The sequence below is a fragment of the Podarcis muralis genome, chromosome 17, assembly GCF_964188315.1.
Source record: "Podarcis muralis chromosome 17, rPodMur119.hap1.1, whole genome shotgun sequence".
Lineage (NCBI taxonomy): Eukaryota > Metazoa > Chordata > Lepidosauria > Squamata > Lacertidae > Podarcis > Podarcis muralis.
In genome coordinates, this window is record NC_135671.1 from 34,255,602 (window position 1) to 34,272,390 (window position 16,789).

The 16,789-nt window shown below is 46.5% G+C and overlaps 1 protein-coding gene across 2 annotated transcripts; it reads right to left on the minus strand.

Moving 5' to 3' along the window:
* Nucleotides 1-728: 728 nt before the first annotated feature.
* On the minus strand, nt 729-15,772 carry LOC114587960 (adenylate kinase isoenzyme 1). 2 transcript variants are annotated; one of them, XM_028712861.2, is made up of 6 exons: nt 13,380-15,772; nt 11,708-11,820; nt 9,837-10,036; nt 6,007-6,120; nt 3,285-3,479; nt 729-1,589 (listed from the first exon to the last, which is right to left on the minus strand). In XM_028712861.2, the coding sequence occupies exons 1-6, from the start codon at nt 13,427-13,429 to the stop codon at nt 1,503-1,505; spliced, it is 759 nt and encodes a 252-aa protein (XP_028568694.2). In that variant the 5' UTR covers nt 13,430-15,772; the 3' UTR covers nt 729-1,502. The 2 variants fall into 2 exon arrangements, with proteins under 2 accessions (XP_028568694.2, XP_028568692.2); XM_028712859.2 differs by having other exon boundaries at nt 736-3,479; nt 13,380-15,769.
* Between the last annotated feature and the right edge of the window lie 1,017 nt (nt 15,773-16,789).

Genomic DNA, 16,789 nt, shown 5'->3' on the forward strand with positions numbered 1-16,789 from the left:
TAACACAAAACGACATCTCCTTGAGCTGTTTTGTGACCTGCCAGAAACATGGCTGGAGCATAAATGGTGCAGATGAACTCTGGGAGAGTTCCGGCTCCAGAGGCTGATCCAGTAGATTTGGAGACCCAACTATTATGCTCAGGTCTCCCAGGGTTGAGCCAGTGCAAAACACTTGTCTGTATTTGGATGCAATGGTTCCCTTATTCTTCTGTGTCAGGTTATACAAAGGGGAAATGGGGAGGATTGTGGTAAGTGGCGCTGATGGCTTCTGTACTGCTGAGCTGCTTGCTATTCCTACTCTCCCATACATCCTCACTTGTAGGCTGTGTAAGAGATCCTTTGTTGCTGGAGTAATCACTCAGTGCTAAAAAGCACTACATAGCCTTTTGGATAGCCATGTGTCCGTCCACCCACCCACCCCTTTATAATTCCCTCTTCGCATATATTTCCTTTTACAACTTTCAAAAGGAAATATATGTGGAGAAGGAATCTCTGTTAAAGGGGGAGATGGACGGACACATGGCTACATGACAGGAAATACATGAAGCATGCCTGAAACTGAAATAGCTTGCATTTATCTTCCTTGTGTGCTTCAGTGCCAGTTGTAGAACCTCTTGGCTACTTGGTAACTTTACAAGTTTCTAATCCAAAGCTCAGCCTTGCCTACTCAGAAGAAAAGTCATAGAAGGGTTGCTGGAGCATGGTGCAACAGCCTGGTCTCTGTTGATCTTGAAATGCAAAACACTCATTGTATACAGCAGCTAAGAACAGGTGTGAATGGCCCACTGTAGCAGGAAATGAAGGGGAGTAGGTACTTACTGAATAAACTATTGGTATGCGGGTGGCGCTGTGGGTTAAAGCCTCAGCGCCTAGGACTTGCCGATCGAAAGGTCGGCGGTTCGAATCCCCGCCGCGGGGTGCGCTCCCATTGTTCGGTCCCAGCGCCTGCCAACCTAGCAGTTCGAAAGCACCTCCGGGTGCAAGTAGATAAATAGGGACCGCTTACTAGCGGGAAGGTAAACGGTGTTCCGTGTGCTGCGCTGGCTCGCCAGATGCAGCTTGTCACGCTGGCCACGTGACCCGGAAGTGTCTGCGGACAGCGCTGGCTCCTGGCCTTTAGAGTGAGATGAGCGCACAGCCCTAGAGTCTGGCCTTTATGGATCACATCTTCCATTTACAGTAAGGATGTTTCTGTGCTAGTTACTGCCCTGTGATCAGTTGAAGTAGGTGCTAGCCATGTGGCTTGGGCATTTTTGTGAGCTGCATCCTTTGGCCTACGCTGGGCCCTGCTAGCCAAGGGCTATTAAACACATACATGTTCATTGATTAATGAATGCACCATCATACACACAATTTTCCAAAGGAATTTGCAACTAAGCTGCAAGTCATCAAATGACGTATATGTGTGTGTGAACTAGCTCTGAGAAAATCCTGCAAAGGACACGGTGATGGACCAGCAGCATAAATCTTTATTTTTACGTAGAGATACCTAGCTTTGCACTTTATTTAGTGGTAGCTGCCTTTATCACTTCATCGACTACACTGCAGGATTTGGTAAAAATGGTGTCTGGTGGTTCTTCCCCAAGGATCTGGAAATAAATGGAATGAAGAGCTCTTGGGCACATCTGGAGCCAGCTACTTACAGAGGAGACTTTTCTGTTGTTGCTACCACCGGGTATAGAAAGGCTGAGCATGCCTCTGTTTATAAGGAATTATGCCAAGCACGCAGCAGAAAACAACACTTGCTGCTGACCCACCCCCACGCTGGGGTAGACATGGACAATGAAAGGAAGCCTGCCCAGTTTTAGGAGGGCTTGGAGTAGGTATGGCCATCACTAGACCTTGGTGCAGCTGTTAAAATTTTCCCATGGGATAGTCCCAAAGAAAAGAAAAAGAAGCAAATTGCTGTGGGGGCCAAATGTGTTCTGTGCCCCCACTCATGGGGTGAAAGAACACGCAAACCTGTGTCCCTAACTGTAGCCTCTTTGCTCAGTTTAACTTAATGGTTCCTATAGAGGTCTTGTGCAAATCAGGCCACATCTACTGGAACAGCTAACAGGGGAGACAAAAATCTTCCTTGACCCCAGCTGCCCTAGAGCAAGACGTTTACTTTCTGCTTAGATTAGGTTTGGCTTAATTCACATCTGATAGAATTGCAGAAAAAAGCAAAGAAAGCTTTGTTGACCTATAAGAAGAGATGCAAAAATCCAGTTGAGTTGCATCTATTGAGGTGCATCTTCAAACCCATCAATATCAAATTGAGCCTAATCCGATTGAACTGAAGTTTTGCAGGAGTTAACATATTTAACACCAACGGAGTAGCCACAAAGTTTATATTCCATCGAGCCAACTTTTTTTTCTCCTACCCCCTGCATTGCTTAACAACGAGCCTAATGGAAGAATTTTTGAGAGCTCAAAAGCATTCTCACTATTTTGTAAGAGTTTCTTTGGTAAAGACGTCCAACTAGATTTTATACCTTGCCTTAGTCTTTCCTTTTGTCATCAGCATGGATGGGGCTTTGCTCCCTTCTAGAAGGGGGGTGTCTCCTTGTCATTCTTCAGCTGCCCTTGGGCATCTAAGGGGAGTGGGGCAACTCGCCCTAGCAGCTCCCATCAGATGGAGCTGCTCCTGGAAAGCAGCTTTCAGTGGCTTCTTTAGAGCAAGAAGCAGACCTGGTGCAGTACCTAACCAGCTCTTCTTCTTCTTGGCAGTTCTGATGAGTGTCCAAGATAAACTGCGCTTTGACACTTAACATTCAAAATCAGGAGAAACTGCTAGTGGCAAACTGGAAGAAGTTAGGGGAAATCATTTTGCGTAGTCAAGGATGAACAGGACAGCATCCTTTTAAGTTCTTTGATATCTGCCATCCTGCTTCAAGGAAGGGAATTGTAGCAAATGATCTACTAGAGGGCCCTTCTGCTTATGATCCTATTACTTGGTTGAGGAGTGAGTGCATTTGAGATTTTGCATTCTAGTGCAACTTTTTCACAAGCATTTCTGGAAGACCTCCTCCCTGAAATAAGAAGATTGGGGTCTAATGTGGCTGTTTCCAACCTCCTGCCCTTTTGACTTAATGCTTCCCGCCTCACTGCCTATTGGACGCAACCTTTCAAATGGCCCTGTTAACAAGCAAGAGAGAGTCTTTCTGAAAGGACTGCATTGGCTGCTTGTCCACATCAGAAGCAAATAAGCTGCCCTCTTGCAAAGTTGCCAGGACTTCCAGGCCTGGGTTCTGTGGGAAAGGACAAGGAAGGGGGCCCAGCCAAGTTCTCTTGAGACCTACATGCCGAAGTAGGCTTTTCTGTAGGTAATGGGTGAAGACGGGCTCACACAGTGTATAGTAAGTGTCAAGCCGGTTCTGGATGATTTTATCATGGTCATCCACCCTCTCGCCCATCTGGCTTCGGATCAGCAGTCGCTGGACCATAGTCTCCGTTGAGCAGTCAAGCACTATCACGATGTTGGGTGCACGCCCCACCTGCAACATGAAACATACAACTCGGCTGTTAATTGTTTTGCATTGGGTGTGCAAAGCTGTTGTGCATAGGAACTGAGGAGCCTAGCCAGAATTCAGGGCAGGCATGGAGGGGAGCAGATTTCTTTATTCATTTCAATTACCGTATTTTTCGCCCCATAGGACGCACTTTTCCCCCCTCCAAAAATGAAGGGGAAATGTGTGTGCATCCTATGGGGCGAATGCAGGCTTTCGCTAAAGCCTGGAGAGCGAGGGGTCAGTGCGCACCAACCCCTCTCGCTCTCCAGGCTTCACGCAGATCTCCGCAAGCCGTGGGAGCCCGTGGCTTCACGCAGCTCTCCGCAAGGCGCGGGAGCCCGTGCTGGGCTCTCGTGGCTTGCGGAGAGTTGCCTGTTATGGGGGCTGGGGTCGGGGGAAGCTCGGGCTTCCCCCGCCCCAGCCCCGCGCCTGGGGGAAAAATAATTTCCCCCCCCTTTATTTCCCCCCAAAAAAACTAGGTGCGCCCTATGGGACGGTGCATCCTATAGGGCGAAAAATACGGTATATCCCACCTTTATCTCCGTGCAGGACCCAAGGCGGCTCACGGCATGAATTAAAACATAACAGTGAAAAACACACGATATAAAATTTTAAAACATTAAGTAAAAACAGTGCTGAAAACATTTAAAAGCACAACAGCAAAGAGAAAATATGGCCCAGCCACTCCCAGAAGACACACACTGCCACAACAACCAGCTAGTGGCCAGAAGCCTGTCTGAGCAAAAGCCTGCTGGCGAAAGGAATGCAAAGAAGGAGCTAGCCTAGAAAGGGAGTTCCACGGTGCAGCCACCAAGAAGGCTGTCTCCATCGAAGTCCATATTGCTTCTACAAGCCAGTCAGATGCTTGTAAAAGCCCAAAAGCAGAGTATATGGAGGCCACAGCTCTGCTTGCTGTTCTCCCCCAGCAACTGATCTTCAGAGGTATACTGCCTCTATGTGAAATTCCATTTAGACATCATTTACTAGTCACTGATAGGCCCCAACCATGAATTCATCTAATGTTCTAAGCCAGGGGTCAGCAAGGCTTACTGGGCATGGGCTGGATCACTCCCACGGAGATCCTCCATGGGCAGGGCCGGCCTGGTGCAGCACAATGCCAGAAATCATGTCTGTGGCACCGGAAATTGCTTCTGCACATGCCCAGATGCCGGAAATCATGCCTGCGCAGAAGCAATTTCCGGTGCCGCGGACATGCGCAGATGCGATTTCCAGCGTCTGGGCGTGCGCAGAAGTGATTTCCGGATCTATGGAAAAGAGTCCTGTGCCGCGCTGCACTGGTTTAGCGCAGCGCGGGGGGCTCGCCGAGTGGGCGGCTTGGTTCTGGGGCGGCTCATGGGCCTTAGGTTGCCGACCTCTGTTCTAAGCTCATAGAAGCCAATAGGATTTAGGGAACAAGGTTATGGATTCATTGTTTAGAGCAAAATGATAAAAAGGGGGGGGGGTCACAGTATTGGGCAGCACAGCAATAGGAGCTGAGTGGGGGAGGGCGCAAGCAGGTGCTTTCTCTGAGCATGATTTCATACGAAGTGCTACATGAAACCTCTGGAGGCAACCTTTAAGGCACAGTACGGTGTTTGGTCTGAGATCCAGCTGTAAGGAGTTAGCTGCTGGTCTGGCTGACACCCCCACCCAATCTGTACTAAACATTTGATGTGAAATAGGCAAACTTCTGTAGGCAAAACACAGTTATGAATGTGGTGTTCTACGTGACAACATGCTGGTCTGGTAAGGTTAGAACTTCTCAGCTCAGAATGATCTGGAGGTTCAGTTCCTTCTCTGAGCTTGCAGTGACAGGGATACAATGCCTCTCACAAACAGTAGTATTGTCCAAATTATAAAGACCTGTGAGAGCTGAAAAACAAAGATAAAGCCCACGCAAAAAGGACCAGACCCTTCGAGCTATACAGTCAAACCTCACTTCCCAAACACCTCCATTGTTGAACGTTTTGGCTCCCGAACACCGAAAACCCAGAAGTAAGTGTTCCGGTTTTCAAACGTTTTTCAGAAGCCGAACATCCAACATGGCTTCCGCTTGAGTGCCACAAGCTCTTGTAGCCAATCAGAAACCGTGCCGTGGTTGTCGAACGTTTCAGAAGCCGAATGGGCTGGAACGGATTACGTTCAACAACCAAGGTTTGACTGTACTTGATTCTCACAGCATCACCTGACTAGGGATTTGCATTGTTGCTTTCCAACCAGCTTTTAATTTAGCATATAACCCAACAAAGCAGTTACAAGCACAGGATTATTGCATCTCCGCTATCTATACTGAGCTGTTTTCCCCTAGCCCTCTCTGAGTTTGAAACAGAACCCAAAGATCTGGCACGCAACCATTCAGCCACTGGACTATTGGGAATGTATTCCTTGCCAACCCACAAGTTACCCATTTGATGTTGCACATCTCAACCTGAGAGCCTCTGGAGCATTTCCTTCCTTGGCACAGGTCAAGCCGCTCTTTCCCTTTCACCTCCCACTCAGCGGCCACACTTACCACTTCTTCAAATAGTTTGGCCTGATGGATTTCCCGAGGGAAGCCTTCAACAAAGAATCCTTTGACGTTTTCGGCTTTTAGCATGTTGTCAGTAAGCAGCTCCAAGATGTAGCCCTGGAAAGACAGTCATCTCCATCGTCAAAGAGCTTTATTACACCAGATAAAGGCAACAATAAACCACCCAACTTAGCGCTGTTTCATCCACCTTTCTGATGTCCTCTGAGGGTCTCAATCTCTGGCCATATTTGGTGGTACCCCTGCCCATACGGGCCAGTCTTGACAGACTCTAGGGTTGTGCGCCCATCTCACTCTATAGGCCGGGGGCCAGCGCTGTCCGCAGACACTTCCGGGTCACGTGGCCAGCATGACAAGCTGCATCTGGCGAGCCAGCACAGCACATGGAACGCCGTTTACCTTCCCGCTAGTAAGCGGTCCCTATTTATATACTTGCACCCGGGGGTGCTTTCGAACTGCTAGGTTGGCAGGCGCTGGGACCGAGCAATGGGAGCGCACCCCACCGCGGGGATTCGAACCGCCGACCTTTCGATCGGCAAGTCCTAGGCGCTGAGGCTTTAACCCACAGCGCCACCCGCATCCGCTGGCCATATTTAAGTCCTTGCAAAGAGCCTTTTAGGTTTCAGTCCAGAAAGAACTAACCTATGGGAGCAGTTTCCCACTATAATAGAGTAGACCGCATCCCAGCAGGCAGCCTGCTTGTGAAGTACTGTGCAAGCAAACCATTGGCAGTAGCCATAAACATTTAGCCAACACTAACTGGGCAAATTCAGGAAACTGGTCTGAGCTTAGCAAGGCAACCAAGCCCTGGATTCAGTGTGATTTTCACTGTAGCGTTCAGAAAGGGAGAATTAAAATATGTGAGAGAGAAAGAGAGACCGGCTGCAGTTGTGTTCAGGTGGTGGGGGCTCCCCTTTGAAAGTACAATACTTGTCACTTCTGTTCCAGTGTGTTCCATAATCAACACTCTTCTGCTCTTGCTATTCAGAAGAACAGCTGAAAGGGTGGCCACGGAACTGATCAAGTGGTGTTCCCATTGTTGTAGGAATGCGGGTGGAACATGGAGGTAATTCAGCATCCTGTCTCACACTCTGGCCAACCAGATGCCCTCAGGAAGACCGCAGGAGAGCAACAGTCTTATTGCCCTTGCTTCAAAGCAGCAAATACTCTCACGCATAATGTCTCTGAAACTACCTATTTCACTTAAGCATCATAGCTCTCCATAATTCTCTCCATGACTTTGTCTAAAGGTACCGTATTTTTTGCTCTATAAGACTCACTTTTTCCCTCCTAAAAAGTAAGGGGAAATGTGTGTGTGTCTTATGGAGTGAATATAGGCTGTGCAGCTATCCCAGAAGCCAGAACAGCAAGAGGGATTGCTGCTTTCACTGCGCAGTGATCCCTCTTGCTGTTCTGGCTTCTGAGATTCAGAATATATATTTTTCTTGTTTTCCTCCTCCAAAAACTTGGTGCGTCTTGTGGTCTGGTGCGGCTTATAGAGCGAAAAATACGGGTAAGTCCAGTTGCGAACTATTCTGGGGTTGCGGCGCTCATCTTGCTTTACTGGCCGAGGGACTGGTCATGTGGTCAGCATGACTAAGCCGCTTCTGGCGAACCAGAGCAGCAGACAGAAACGCCGTTTACCTTCCCGCCAGAGTGGTACCTATTTATCTACTTGCACTTTGACGTGCTTTCGAACTGCTAGGTTGGCAGGAGCTGGGACAGAGCAACAGGAGCTCAACCCGTCGCTGGGATTCGAACCGTCAACCTTCCAATCAGCAAGCCCTTAAAGCCTTTTGCTCTTAGATGCCTTATAAATGTATGGCACATATAATATCCCAGGGTGTGGTCTGAAGGGATATAACACCACCACCTGGCTGAAGTTAAGCAGATCAGATCAGTGGCTGGATGAGTGAGCCCTTGGGAACTTCCTTGGGCTCCATGGCACAAGAAAGGCAGGATAAAGATGTAAATAAATATAAGAGCCCCTACTGAATTAGAGCAAGAGACCATCAAGTCTAGCATTAAAAATGTTCATTAAAAAAGAAACCAGAAAGATCATAGCTTTAAATCCTGTTATTCAGTGCTGTTATACTTAATTTTCTTTCATTTAATATTTTTTAAAGTCTAATTCCAGCATCATTCATTGTTTAGAAGATTGCAAAAAAAAAGAAAGAAAGACTGAAATTAGATCTATTTAAAAATTTTCAACAAATTCCAGCTCAATTTTCCAGCCAATTTCCACCCAAAACATCATGTATTGTATATATGCAAGTTAGCTAAATTCAGCATGTGACGCTTTGCTATGCCCAAGGGGCATCATGAACATTTTAGTTGAAGCACATGCCAAAATGGGAGTTGAAGGTATTTGGACCAGGGTCAGAGGGGAATAAAAGAGCAAACTGGCTCTGGAATATAAATCTAGTGAAATCAGCGGGAGAGGGCAGAACGTTCAGGGTTTGAGTCTGAGACAAATCAGTCAGTCTCCTGGTTGAGAAAGCTATCATTGGCAGGGAAAACTTCCAAAAGGCAAGTCTCATACTATCAACTGCTGCTGAGTTGATCCTAGAGAAAGTGAAATACTAATAGATAAGTACTGGTAGATACATTTCACTGGTCCAAATTCTAGGCATAGGAATCTAATTTATATTCTTTATAAAAATAATCCATCTATATTCAAATGGGAACAAACTCTCATTGATATGAATGTATCACTGCTGCTGAAACTCCCAAATGGTCAGATTTCTGGAAGACACAGCAAAAAGAATAAACCTTTCACAAAAATGGTATTAGTTCATTAGCAGCATAAACTTATGCATTTCTGCTTGGAAGTAAATTCTATTGAGTCCAATGAGACTTAACTTCCAGGTAAGGCTATGCAGTGGTACCTTGGTTTACAACCATAATCCATTCCGGAGGTCCATTTGTAAACCCAAAACAGGTTGTAACCCAAGGCGCACTTTCGCCAATGGGGCTTCATAAAAAAAATTATTCGTAATCCAAAAAAAATGGGTTGTAATCTAAAAAAAGGTTGCAAACTGGGACACGCACTTCCTGGTTTGACGTGTTTGTAATCCAAAATGTATGCAAACCAAGGCGTATGCAAACCAAGGTACCGTGGACGCTCAGGTTGCGAACGTGATCCATATGGGAAGCACGTTCGCAACCCGCAGCGTCCGCAACCCACAGTGCTGGTCTGCGCATGTGCGGGTTGTGATTCGGCGCTTCTGCGCATGCGCAAAGTGTGATTTAGCGCTTCTGCACATGCACAAGTGCCAAAACCTGGAAGTAACCCGTTCCGGTACTTCCGGGTTTGGTGCAGTGCGCAACCCAAAATAGCGCAACCCCAAGCGCCTGTAACCCGAGGTATGACTGTACCACTGTATAGGATTGCAGCCTTAATAGTAGAAGGCATGCTCACAGTGTGGACGGGGAGGCATGTGCAGGCAAGCCCCACCCCCAATATCTTCATACAAGTCCCTGACCTTCCCCAGGTACACAAGGAATGTTTGCAGGGGCTTCTACATAAGTTCCTTCGGATGCAAGCAGAACCTTCCTTGCAGCCCAGGACCCTTATAAAGCAGGGTCCCTTATTGCATGGAGCGGTCTACTCCTGTTCACATGCAGAATGTCAGTTCAAATATGTTACTTTTTAAATACTTACTTTGGTTGTTTTTGTATGGCTGCAACTGGGCCATATAGATCCTTCTGTTTCTCCTTCATGGGTTTAATTATCCGAAACACTACATGCCCAGTGCTTAAAATGGTTATCTAATCTAATGGAAAGGGGTTCTGCAGGTGTGAGGACTTCTTACCGAGGGCACCAGAGCACCTTTCAGGATGATGTCCCTAATGGTCTTGCCTTTCCGGGTAGGCCTGCTGGCTTCCGCTCGCAGCAGCTCTCCAATGCCAACGTGGTAGAAATCATACTTGCTGGCCAGCCGGTGACCCTGTATCTGCTTGCCACAACCTGGACCACCTACCATAAAAATGATGATGGGACTCTGCAGCTTCTCTGCAGTGAAAGAAAGTGAGGTATAAGAAAGGGGACTTTCTACTTAGCAATAAAGTGGAAGAATTAAATCACTGCAATCTGGGGTTGAGGCAGCCCTTCCAATAAGCAGCGTGGGGATGACCACCTTAGGTGGAACATTTTGAATGCTTTCAAGGCATTAAACACAGGTTCAACATTTTGGTGTTACACACCTTTTCGTTTTCTAAATATAACAACAACAACAACAACCTTTATTACGGTCCAGAGACCCAACAAATTGTTACAAAGCAATACACAATTCATACAGCCTACCTCCAGGTTAAACAAGCATTTTGTTCAGAATATAGGGATCATTGGTTCTTGCAACCACCGATAAAAGCTTTGCACTTTTTTAAATATACTATTGAAATATACCTATTTATGGGCAGTGTTACAGCTGAGTGCAGATGCTACATTACTGTGAAGATCTTGCTGGTAGATGGTGCCAATGTTATGACATAAATAAGAGAGTGGTCTTCAATCTCATGGAAGCAATGACATCCTCAGGTGCTGCTGGTCTGCAGGTTTTGGTACTGCCTTCTCTGCCTCATTAGACACCTGTTTGAACCCCCAGCAAGTCCCTCATTAGGTAGGTTGGTACGGGCTGGTTCAGGCATAGGCAACCTTTGGCCCTCCATGTTTTGGCCTACAACTCCCATGATCCTTAGCTAACTGGACCAGTGGTCAGGGATGATGGGAATTGTAGTCCAAAACATCTTGAGGGCCAAAGGTTGCCTCTGCCTGGGCTAGTTTCTGTTGGGCTGTCCAAAATGGTTGAGTGCCAGAGGCCGAAAATCCAAACAGATTGCTAATTAACATGGGGCACAAGCTACCAGTCTGTTCTCCTTAGCAGCCCCCATTGAAACTAGCAATGCAAGAGCACCACTTTGGTTTGTGAATGGGAACAGGTACACTCTACCACAAGTGGAGCAAAAACTGCATCAGGAAGCAAAATGAGAGCTCCAAGGTAATGAAATGGGAGACAGGTCTGGTCCACAGGCAGGGCCGGGTTTAGGTTTGATGAGGCCCTAAGCTACTGAAGGTAATGGGGCCCTTTATATGTCCAGCTGTCCTTTATCAACAACAAATTGTGTTGAATATATGCTATATGGTCATTTATAGACCTAAAGCCATTTGCACATGCAGAATGTAGGCACCCTGCATATAGAAATGAGAAAACCAGTCATATTTTAGGGAGCAGGCTAGCAGGCGGGGCCCATTACTTACATCATAGGAGCCTACACAACACAAAACACTGCTGCTGTATGTAGGTTTTATTTTATTTCTTTTTTATCTTATATTTTGGAAATGTACATCCAGGGTATTTTTCCTTTACATTTTTTGGAGGGGCCCTAAGAGAGTGGGGCCCTAAGCTATAGCTTGTTTAGCTTATACGTAAATCCGGCACTGTACAGGGCACTTTTCACTGCAGAATTCTCTTGTGTAAACCCTGTAGGATGAACCAGAACTGTTGTGTTCATTCGTCTGCAACTTGTGCAGAACTTTCTGATGGCTTGTGCCCTGGGCAGGGCTTGAGGTGGATCAGACCTGGGAGTAAAACCTAAGGGAAATATATTGACTGGAATGCTTTTTGATAACATTGTTTTGAAAGCCTGCGGAATGCACAAAACAGAAAGAAATGCAATCAGTTACCTTGTAGTTCACGTTTCAAGGGCTTGATGGATTTTGGAAGGCTGCCCTGGCAAATCCCCATCCCTGTGGGCACCCAGGGATCTGCAGGTACTGGTCCAGCAACCTTCAAATTCCTGTAAAAAAATAATTTGGCCATTTCAGCTTAACTGGTATGTGACTCCCCTGAGCTGTCTTTCTGATGTCACAGACATGTGATGTCACAGATTTTATGGCAAGCAAAACTGGGACAACTAGACTGAACTACTTTGGTAGGGGGACAGAGAACAGATGGTCAGAAGGGTTGGAGACAAACTGAGAAACTGGCATTTCATTCATATCTGGACTTAGTGTTCAGTTTGATACCGAAGAAAATAAACCATCTGATATAACTGAAGCTGGCTAGCAGAAAAGGAAATACCTGTCTCCTTTCCTTGATTGTAACTCCCACGGGGGGGGGGGGGGGAGTAGGCTACTGAAGGCTGCATCCTGCCAATTGCTATTATTGCATTGCAGAACAAGGCGAGTGCCATTGGGTGAGTATGAAAGTAGTCTCAGCTTTGGCCTCCCTCAGCTGTTTCTTGTCTACACCTTTTGGACCCTCTTACATCAGGCTGCTTAAAAGTTATTCAGTCCTCAGTACTCTCTTCCTACATAAGTTCTTCTAAAACCAGTTTGCTAGGCTCTGCAAAGCGCTGTGCCAGACCGGACTTCTCTAGCCCTGACAATCACAGCTTGTGGAGCCTGGTGCACAGTGTCCCACAAGACTAGGGAATCAAGTGACTGTTGCTGTTTAGTTGTTTAGTCGTGTCTGACTCTTCATGACCCCATGGACCAGAGCATGCCAGGCACTTCTGTCTTCCACTGCCTCCCGCAGTTTGGTCAAACTCATGCTGGTAGCTTCGAGAACACTGTCCAACCATCTTGTCCTCTGTCGTCCCCTTCTCCTTGTGCCCTCCATCTTTCCCAACATCAGGGTCTTTTCCAGGGAGTCTTCTCTTCTCATGAGGTGGCCAAAGTCTTGGAGCCTCAGCTTCAGGATCTGTCCTTCCAGTGAGCACTCAGGGCTGATTTCCTTCAGAATGGAGAGGTTTGATCTTCTTGCAGTCCATGGGACTCTCAAGAGTCTCCTCCAGCACCATAATTCAAAAGCATCAATTCTTCGGCGATCAGCCTTCTTTATGGTCCAGCTTTCACTTCCATACATCACTACTGGGAAAACCATAGCTTTTACTACACGGACCTTTGTTGGCAAGGTGATGTCTCTACTTTTTAAGATGCTGTCTAGGTTTGTCATTGCTTTTCTCCCAAGAAGCAGGCGTCTTTTAATTTTGTGGCTGCTGTCACCATCTACAGTGACTAGACACAGTTTTTTTGCACAGGGCTTTCAGGCCAGCCATGATGATGTAGAACGCACAGGACTTTGCTGGTTGGCACCGTACTTCGCAGGCTCCTACGATTAGCTATAGGGCAGGTGTGTGTGGCTTTCCAAAGGTGACGCATTGACGAAATTTTTTTTTTGGGGGGGGGGGAGAGACTTGGTGAGCCTAATCAGGCCCAGGGGCAGGAGATCCCCAACAACTACTCTAGAATAGTGCTGGTCACCAAAGAGCACACAAGGCCTTTGCTGGTTATGCAATCATCCGCCAGCTATAAAGTTCTGGCTTTGGGTAGATGTGCAGTGGGAACAACCCACCTTTGCACAGAGATGCACACAAACATGTTCATGGCAGGAGTTCTCTGCATGGTTTCCCTGTGGGACAGATGAATATAGGATAATACTGTATGTATTTGCTTCTGCAATCACATCAGAGAGGGACACACAAAAGAAATAAGAAGAACAAGCTGCTTCACACCATAGACCTAATTGCTGGTAAACCTGAAACCACATCAAAATGCAGTTGCCCACCATCAAGAAGACATTCACGTTTTAACATTTAGGTAATGTTAAGTGTGTTGTTAAGGGACGCGGGTGGCGCTGTGGTCTAAATCACTGAGCCTCTTGGGCTTGCCGATCCAAGAGCTGCTCTGGTTTCGGTGTTCAGTTGCGCCTGAAACGGCTTAGTCAACCTGGCCACATGACGTGGAAAAACTGTCTGCGGACAAACACAGGCTCCCTTGGCCTGTAAAGCGAGATGAGCGCTGCAACCCCAGAGTCGTTTGTGACTGGACTTAACTGTCAGGGGTCCTTTACCTTTTTTTTCTTTAAGTGTGTTGTTTGGCTCTCCAGCCAAAGAGGTACACAGATATACAGACAACCAGTGCCTTTTTTTTCCTTAAAAAATGTTTAGGGGTACTCTCTTCTTCCTACTCATATTGAACTACTGCCCCTCAGTGAGGCCAAACTTAAAATTCACAAAATGTTTCAGGGTGTGCGTCCCACTGTGTCCCCAGAAAAAAAGCACGGCAGACAACTGTGGTGGAGTGAATAAAATAATGTCTGACTCAGAGACCAGGGTTCAGGTCTCTGAACAGACTTTGTGCCAGCCACTCATTTATTTCTGTGTGTGTGTGTGTGTGCACGCGCCTAGCCTACTGAAATAAAAAAATCAAGGTCTTATATATATAATAAATGTTCGTGAATGTACCAAGCAAACACGTACATAAATATATAAACCACATGTCTGAAGCAGCACAGGAAAACAGCCCTGAAACCATTTTGACTCCCAAACTAAGCAAATGATTTCTCTGGAAGGTCAAGGAAAGTGGAAAAGCCTCCCCATTGTCTTTTCATTCACAAATCCTGTCTTAAGGGTATGTCTGTGTATGAATAGGGTGAGCCTGTGACCTGGCTCAGGAACTAAGTATTAATCATTACAAAAGACTGGCCAGGCTCCCCAGGGTATCCAATCAAGTAAGCATTAACAAGTAACCTGCCAGACAGGAGCTAAACAACGACAGGAGATAAACAACGCACTGTAGGTATTATGTGTCTGGGGGGGTGGGTCTTGAGCTACAGCCCTTCTGTGATGTATGTATGATGTTTCTGGGGATGGTCTTGGACTCCAGGGCTGGCAATTTAAAATGTCTGTATAACGGCGGGCACACCTTGGTTCCGGGTCCTCCTTCTGCGTGTGAAGGGGGCAACCTGTTGCAACAGTTCAATAAAGATCAGGCTTACTAGCTGCTTTGCTTCTCAATATTCTCTGGTTGGCCTCTGTTATTTTCTCGATGGAGAACCTGCAAAGGACTCAATAATAATAGTAGTAATAATAATAATAATAATAATAATAATAATAATAATAATTATTTTTATTTATACTCCGCCCTCCCCAGCCAAGGCCAGGCTCAGGGCTGCTAACAAGCAATAATAAAAACAAGTTGAATGAATGCAACTTAAAAACATGATTAAAATACAACATTAAAACAAAAAGGGCAATTTTTCGTTTACTACACTACCCTGCTGGGTTATTATGAGGCTTGAACAGGGTAATCCCAATATATGCTGCCCTGGCCTTGGAGAACAGGGATTTTTAAATCTGAAATTTAAAAACTAAACAGCAGTTGCGAACACCTGTCTATCAAGGAGGTGCAAAGCTCTTTCCTCTGACAGGCCAATAAAGGCAACGCGCTCATCTGCAACCTTGATAGTCTCAGCCCGCATTCGGCGCGTCACAGGATTGCCCTTTAAGGCGAGAGGAGGTGCTTATTTACGCCACGCCCCTTCCGATGGGCGCGGTTTCCACAGCAACCGCCTCGGACTCCCCACTTCCGCTAAAAGGGAACCGGGGCTTCTGCGCATGCTCAGTTCAACCGGCGGGTGTAGTCGCGGTCAAAGAGGTGCCTCACAAAGCTCCACGCAACCGCGATTTAAGGTTCCGGTTAGGATGCAACGCAAAAAGTAGGGGAAGTATTGCATATAGAAATCCGTCGTGTGTGTTTTTTAAAGGAACAGTCACGGGCTCCCTTTCTTTGGAGATGATCCTACAAAATGTGCACGTGGTCATCTAGTAGAAGCCCAAATCTAGCAGTCAAAATTAAAAAATTAAAAAATTGTCCAGTAGCACCTTAGACACTAACTCTTTTATTTTTTTAATTTATTTCGACTGCGTCAGACCAACACGGCTACCTATTGTTGTTCTTTAGTCGTTTAGTCGTGTCTGACTCTTCGTGACCCCATGGACCAGAGCACGCCAGGCATTCCTGTCTTCCACTGCCTCCCACAGTTTAGTCAAACTCATGCCGGTAGCTTCGAGAACACTGTCCAACCATCTTGTCCTCTGTCGTCCCCTTCTCCTTGTGCCTTCAATCTTTCCCAACATCAGGGTCTTTTCCAGGGAGTCTTCTCTTCTCATGAGGTGGCCAAAGTATTGGAGCTTCAGCTTCAGGATCTGTCCTTCCAGTGAGCACTCAGAGCTGATTTGCTTCAGAATGGATAGGTTTGATCTTCTTGCAGTCCATGGGACTCTCAAGAGTCTCCTCCAGCACCATAATTCAAAAGCATCAATTCTTTGGCGATCAGCCTTCTTTATGGTCCAGCTCTCACTTCCATACCTCGCTACTGGGAAAACCATAGCTTTTACTATATGGACCTTTGTCGGCAAGGTGATGTCTCTGCTTTTTAAGATGCTGTCTAGGTTTGTCATTGCTTTTCTCCCAAGAAGCAGGCGTCTTTTAATTTCGTGGCTGCTGTCACCATCTGCGGTGACCATGGAGCCCAAGAAAGTAAAATCTCTCACTGCCTCCATTTCTTCCCCTTCTGTTTGCCAGGAGGTGATGGGACCAGTGGCCATGATCTACCTGAACCCCAAACTAGCAGCTTACATACTGTGTTTATGGAAGACAATCTTACTCGGCTACGTGTGATCGCCGAAGACGAAGAAGACCAAGCAAAACTTGACGCACAAAAACAAAATAAAAACGAGCTTTATTATAATTTTAAATGCGATTTTAATTATGTTAATGATTTATAATTGTTGTCTTGTACTTCTAGTGTTGAAACTTCTTCCAAAACGCTGCGATAAAATGGGAAACTCCCGCGGGCGCCAAAAATAAAAATAGAAAACCCACCCTCTGCTGCTCTTATTTTGAGCTTTCCCCTTAGTTCCTACGCCCCTCACATGGCGGGCGCCAATGAGTTTGGCACACGGGTACCGGAAGTGTTAA